This window comes from Lactuca virosa, chromosome 6 (genome assembly GCF_052849685.1).
Source record: "Lactuca virosa cultivar CGN04683 chromosome 6, Lactuca_virosa_CGN04683_v6, whole genome shotgun sequence".
NCBI lineage: Eukaryota > Viridiplantae > Streptophyta > Magnoliopsida > Asterales > Asteraceae > Lactuca > Lactuca virosa.
This window is the reverse complement of record NC_136431.1, coordinates 260,022,868-260,030,099: the sequence shown is the minus strand read 5'-3', so window position 1 is coordinate 260,030,099 and position 7,232 is coordinate 260,022,868. Positions and strand designations below refer to the sequence as shown.

The 7,232-nt window shown below is 34.0% G+C and overlaps 1 protein-coding gene across 1 annotated transcript; it reads left to right on the top strand.

Moving 5' to 3' along the window:
• Window positions 1-367: 367 nt before the first annotated feature.
• Window positions 368-6,976, top strand: LOC145122478 (uncharacterized). The gene is made up of 10 exons (XM_079058079.1): window positions 368-782; window positions 1,409-1,556; window positions 1,644-1,887; window positions 2,002-2,870; window positions 3,032-3,350; window positions 3,427-4,163; window positions 4,498-4,636; window positions 4,723-4,993; window positions 5,063-5,147; window positions 6,844-6,976. Exons 1-10 carry the CDS (start codon window positions 368-370, stop codon window positions 6,974-6,976), a joined length of 3,360 nt encoding a protein of 1,119 aa, XP_078914205.1.
• Window positions 6,977-7,232: the final 256 nt, after the last annotated feature.

The window sequence follows — 7,232 nt, the reverse complement described above, 5'->3', positions numbered from 1 at the left end:
CTGTTATTCTGTTTGTTTGTTCAGCAATGTTCCGGATCGCAGGTATGATTTCCCTTCACCGGGATCGTTAGGCTGCGTTGTTAGTGGTGATGACAGTAATTGCACTGCCTATGATATTGTAGTCCATTCTAATTATGGTCGGCCACAGCGTATTAGCAAGCTTCATCCCTGTTACATGCCCCTGCAATATCCAAATTTGTTTCCATATGGTGAAGATGGTTGGTCTCCACGGTTGAAATTGAGAAATGAGGTTGGTGTCAATGCTCGGAGTCTTACGGTTAACATGTATTATGCATATCAGATCCATGCTCGACAAGGAATATGATCTCCAATTTTAAGTGCCTCCCGCCTGTTTCAACAATATCTCATGGATGCATATACTTGTATTGAGGCTGCACGGTTGGACTACATTTCTAAACATCAGGACAATCTTCGTTCTGAGTATGTTAGTGGGCTATATGATGCGCTTTCAAAGGGGGACAAGGAGGGTCGGTTTGTAGGCAAACGAGTTTTTTTGCCAACCTCTTTTACAGGAGGCCCCCGGTACATGTATAGTCACTATCAGGACGCACTGGCCATATGTAGAGTTTATGGTAACCCACAATATTTCATAACTTTCACATGCAATGTAAAATGGCCTGAGATAAGACGATACATGGATAGATATGACGAGAAGGATCCAAATAACAGGGCAGATATCATTGCAAGGGTTTTTAAACTGAAGGTTCATGATTTTGTGGACTTCTTGAAACGAGACAAGACTTTTGGTGATGTTGATGCATGTATGTTATTTCCTTTGTCTATGACTTGAAATCTTTTCTTACTTGAGATTATCTTTTATTGAAATATCTTATCAGCTGTTCAATTTTCATGATTATTTTACTTTTTCTTTACTCTTTATTCTGACACCTAAATGAGACGAATATAATTGTATGCCACTGTTGTGTCATCGGAAATTGTTAAGTTGAAAATTTGTTAAGTATAGAAACATTATGCAGGGGCATTTTAGTCCAAAACTGTTAAGATAATTTTTTTTGTAAGTATAAAAGTAGCATGTAGGGGCAATTTGGTACAAAATTCTTAAAATCATTTTTTTTAGTAGCAGGTAGGCGCAATTTGGTCACAATTGTATCCTTGCATTTGTATTCAATTAGATTCCTATATCCTCATTTGTTTTTAAATTGAATGGTTTACAAATACAGATTCTTTTTTCTTTAAATGGATAAGTAGTTTCTATTTTCATGTCATCTCAGATTCTTACAATTCCGTTTTCCATCCATATTAAATTACATTATTTTATTCTTATCTTCCATGTTCCTGTGTTTCGTACATCCTAAATTTGACGTACATATCACTACCATAAAACAAAGCACTTTTTTTTATTTAACAAGTATAATTATGCTGACAGATTTGTATACAATAGAGTTTCAAAAGAGAGGTCTTCCATATTGTCATACATTGTTATGGGTAAATAGTTCATCTAAAATACGGCATGCTGAAGATGTAGATAGATATATAACTGCTGAATTTCCATATCCGGTTGCGGAACCTGCATTGTATAGAACAATTACTGCGTGAATGATTCATGGTCCATGTGGTCCACTAAATGCAAAAGCTCCATGTATGAAGGATGGCAAATGTAGGAAACATTTTCCAAAACCATTTCTTGAATCTACATTCTTTGATACTGATGGTTATGTGCGTTACAAACACTCTTCAGCAGCAAAACACATAACACTACGTGGGATTCCCATAGATAATGGGTATACCGTACCTTATAACAGAAGGTTATGTTCTCGGTTTGATGCACATATTAACGTTGAGTACTGTGGATGGAACATGATGATAAAGTATCTCTTCAAGTACATTTCTAAAGGAGCAGATCGTGTTAGATATGCACTACAAAAAACTGAAACATAAGATAGAGGTGGCCCAAGTGTTGTGACAAATAATAAGGTGGATGGAAAAGAAAAGGAATCCTCTTTCGTAAATGAAATTCAGAATTTCATAGATGGAAGATACATCTGTCCACATGAGGCGGCATGGCGTATTCTTGATTTGCACATACATCACCGGCACCCACCTGTTCAGATTATGTCTGTTCATACAGAAAACACACATCATATTGTGCTTAACGAAGAGAGCACAATAGAAGAAGTTTTGTCCAACCCAAATGCTTCTAGAACAACCCTTCTTGCATGGTTTGAGAGCAATGCAATAGATGAATCTGGTCATGATGTCACATATGTTTACTATCCAAAGTATTACAAATGGGATGTTCCTTCTAAATCATGGGGACGTAGGGCTGATGACTCAATAAAAATGGTTGGTCGGGTGGTCTTTGTTCATCCATCGTCTGGTGAATTGTTTTATCTGAGAATGCTACTTTCTCATCAGAAGGGTTGCAAATCATTTGAAGATCTATGTACCGTTTCCAACATTGTCTATCCAACCTACAGAAGTGCCTGCAATGCATTAGGAATAATTGGAGATGACACCGAGTGGATGAATGCGTTCATTGAAGCTTCAGTCTGGGCGACTTCAGCACAACTGCAATCCCTTTTCTGTCACCTGCTGCTTTTTTGTGAAGTAAGTAATCCACGCCTCTTATGGGAAGTGGCACATGAAAAGATGTGTGATGATTATCTGTACACAATGAAAACCAGAATAATGGATAGGTCTTTGTCTTTCAAGGATGATCTCATAACACAGCAGTTGCTTCACAATTTAGAGGATACACTTTGTTCTTCCGTCCCTTCAAGATCATTACATGATTTTGATTTACCGATGCCATCATCTGATATCCTTGCTGTGATTGATAATCAACTGTTACTTGAAGAAAGACTTACAATAGAGAAGAACTACACGAAGTACTTAATCAATTTCTGCCACGATTAAATGCACATCAGATGTCAATCTATCAAATGATTATTGGGTGCATTGAAGATAAGAAACAGATATTGATGTTTGTCTATGGTCACGGTGGTACAGGAAAAACTTTTCTATGGACTACAATTCTTTCTTATTTTAGATCAATTGGGAAAGTGGTTCTAGCTGTTGCTGCATCTGGAATCGCATCATTACTACTTCCATCTGGAACAACCGCACATTCAAGATTTAAGATTCCAATAGACCTGACAAACAAAAAATCTTGTGATATAAAAAAGAGAACAATGTTAGGTGATCTCATGTGTCATACATCACTTATTGTATGGGATGAAGCACCAATGAGTGACAGAAGATGTTTTGAATTTCTCGATAGGTCACTACGAGATGTTTTAGAATGTAAGGAAAAACCATTTGGTGGTCTTTCTGTCCTCCTTGGTGGTGACTTTCGACAAACACTTCCGGTTGTCCCAAAAAGCACACGTTCTGAGATAATAGCGCTTACACTACCAAAATCATATCTATGGCCTCTTTTTGAAGTTAGAAATGCTTACGGAAAATATGTGTTTGCTTTCAAATACATATGCCGAGACACACACAATATCAACAATAGATTTTGCCAGTTGGCTTCTCAACATTGGAGATGGTTTGCTTGGATGTCCAGATACATATGATCTGGACAACACATCTTGGGTTCAAATTCTAGAATCACTGTTGATCCCACCTGGACCAAATGTGTTACAAGATCTTATACGGTTTGTGTATGGAGATTGTATACTCACCAACCCAACTGCCAAAGACCTTTCAGAAAGAGCAATTGTTTGTCCAACAAATGAAGTGGCAGATAAGATAAACAACATGATCCTAAAAACTATCACAGCTTCCGGTTTAGTATATAACAGTACAGATTCAATGCAGCCAAATGGAAAACACACATCTGATCTAGAAGGCCTATATCCCACAGAGTACCTAAATGAATTAATATTTCCAGGAATCCCACCTCATGCACTTCACTTGAAACAAGGAACACCAATTATGTTATTGAGAAACATAAATCAAAAGGAAGGATTATGTAATGGTACTCGGTTGATTGTTTCACAGCTTCTCCCAACCATAATCGAAGCTACCATAATGAAAGGAACTTATATCGGAACACATGTATACATTCCTCGCATAAAATTCATACACACGCCGTCTGATTTGCCATTCAGTTTTTCACGAAAACAGTTTCCAGTCAAGATCTGTTATGCAATAACAATCAATAAAAGCCATGGACAGTCATTAAAAAAATTGGTGTTTATCTATCTCAACCAATTTTTGCACATGGACAATTGTATGTAGCTTTCTCCAGAGCAACATCACCTCCATCCATAAAAATTATTATAGAAAGAAATGAACATCCGATACCCACAGAGACAAAAAACATTGTGTACAAAGATCTGCTACGCAGTGTAATCCACAATCAGGTCCATAATACCCATAATAACCTAAAATTTAACTTTCATATCACTATTACTTACATAGCTGTAATTATTTTCCAAACAAGCCTCGATGCATACTATATGTAATACCTGACACTTTTACCTCAATTAATCCTTGTTTTCCTAACAGTGAAGACACATTAGTCATGTGTAGTATATCCGATCTGAAGTGCAAAGGTGTTGGAGCTCCTTTACAAGTGAGAATCATCCACAGATGGAAGAACGATATTCGTCGATACGATACATGGTACTTAGCTATTGATAGATTTGTAAGTGAACAAAATATATACACAAAACATAAATATACAAAAAACAGTTACTATGGTTATACTTTAATACTTAATTAATTCTATAGGGAGATGCAATACAAATTCTTGGACAACGTTCCAGTCAGGCTTATATTGAATCAGTATTCAAATTATTCGATTGCTACACGATCTCCGAATACAGCTGCCCAGAACTTGATAGGCACCAGAAGGTATTAGAGAATGATTTCTACATTGAGGTTGGTCTCATTTCAGTAATCAAACCACTTCCAAATACAATGACAATACCAAAACACTGGTTCTGGTTTGTGACAAAATGTCATCTCATGGAACTTGGAGAAAAACCACCTTACTATCCAGGTATACAGATCTCTGTTTCATTCTATATCATACAGATTACTCACATAATAACATTAATTACTTTTTTAGATTTTATTGGTGTTCTATCAAAAATCAAAAACTGCAGAAAACAAAATGATGAGCCATATGTTTTCCTCCTCCTAACAGACAACAGGTAACTGCAATATCATGGAACATATATTAAGTATACATTACACTTCCATCAGGTATTAACATCATACATTAAACATGTATTGCAATGAACTTCCAATAAACCTATGGAATGAATGCATCACAGTCCCAACAAAATTCAACCGCGATCTACTCATCCCGCTGCATGCGATTACAATTGTTGCTGTTACAAACCTAAAACCTTCCACTACTGCAGGTATGGCACTTCCAATTTGAAAGTTACAAAAAAAAAATTACTACTATACAATAATAATTCTTATTAATGAATATAATCTTGTTTTTAATCCTATGAACATTGCGCCATGGATCATCCTCTGCCACCCATCTATCTATACATCTTATAAAGCTAGCATTTTTCCTTGAACCTCATGCATTTGAAACTCCCAAGACTATATAGAATTATTTTTGCTTAAACCACATTCATTTGAAACCCCCATATTTTAACTAATACAACTCAAAAGTCTTCTTAATAATGATTTAACACTCAAAGGTTTTATAACTTATATTATGATTAATAAGTACTTAATGAAACGTTTACTATAAAAGGATCAATCTTTTGGGTAGACATGCATACAAATCACATACAAACTTCATAAAGAAAACAAGCTTAAAGGCTTTTGTGTTGGTTTGAGGTCTTATGACCACTTTTCGAGATATATTATTATGTTATAGCTTTTCATTTGTAAGTTTGTTATATACTAATTGTTTATATGTTTTTCTTGGTTTTGGATTCATTTAATACAATTGTTGTATGTTGTGCTTTAATTGTTAATATATATTAGATCAGATAGATGTTATCGATCATATGCTATATACCGTGATGTAGATAATATTTAATTAGATATGTTAAATATTATCGTTTGTTTTGTACCGCTTCAAAAAGGTAACTAAGTAAAAGTCGTGAATATTTTAAATTTTCCATGTAAATCTGAAAGATATAATTTTCTATTTACCGCATATATTTGAAACTCTCATTACTTTTCAATTTCTTTCTAATAATGAATATACATTGGTTAATTGTTAAATAGGTGTAAAACGCTAATTGTAATCCTAAAATTAACTAAACTTGAATATTAAATTAACATATTTTACTTATATTTAGTTTTGTTATGTTATTTCTTAAATTTTCAGTTTAAAGTCACAACTTTTGAACAATTTTTATAAATTACTTAAATTATTAATTTAAATACATTGTTAAAGTACTAACTTAAATGAAATTTTCAATTAAACTTAAAGAAAATCCAATGACTATTTTGTAAATAGTTATAAGTTATAAATTATAGTGTTAAATGTAAGAACTAAATTGTAATCAAATGTAGTTTTTAAAATAACATTAATTTACGAGTAACATGCTGATAGAGTCCACTGAGACGATTTAGCCTATATAGTTTTAATAGATTTAATATGATCATATAATTCAAAATATTTAATATTTTATACTAAATTAGTATAAGGATTATTATATCAAAGTTAACTATGACATTTTTATATTTAAACAACATATATTTTAAATTTATAATTATATTTTGCGCAACGCGCGAGCATTTACCTAGTGTATACATAAATCCAGAAATACCAAAAACAACAGCACTTCTTGATATGTACGGCACATTTCTCATCTGTAACCATCACATTTCTTGAATAAAACTATTGTTAACAAAATGACTATCTGATTTCAGTTTCCGTGGACCACAAAGACCAATTTCTATTCCATCTGGAATACCAATTACATTGCAGGATATCAAAACAAGAAAACGATCAGACTTACTGGTCATGTTACATGACATCCTCCTATCTAATTTCATTGAATAATACTGACAAAAATCAATACCCTAACAGTACAACCACCTGTTTGCAGGATAAAACCTTTTTGATCAAAGCATCAATCATGGATATTCAGTTTCAAGACACACCTGAATCTACAATGTCTGTCACACGCAACACACGTACTATGTTATACAACACCACTGGTATACACATAAACCAAATTATTACCTATCATACCTTTATGTTTTCTAACACATTCTCTCTTTTGGATACATATGAGCCAACACCATCAACGGACACA

What these genes read in the sequence shown, in the direction of transcription:
- LOC145122478 (XM_079058079.1), top strand. Translation starts at nt 368, where the DNA reads ATGGATGCATATACTTGTATTGAGGCTGCACGGTTGGACTACATTTCT. An exon ending in TTTCTAAAGGAGCAGATCGT is followed by an intron (nt 1,888 to 2,001) that starts GTTAGATATGCA and finishes AATGAAATTCAG; the next exon opens with AATTTCATAGATGGAAGATA. An exon ending in ATAGAGAAGAACTACACGAA is followed by an intron (nt 2,871 to 3,031) that starts GTACTTAATCAA and finishes TTCTTATTTTAG; the next exon opens with ATCAATTGGGAAAGTGGTTC.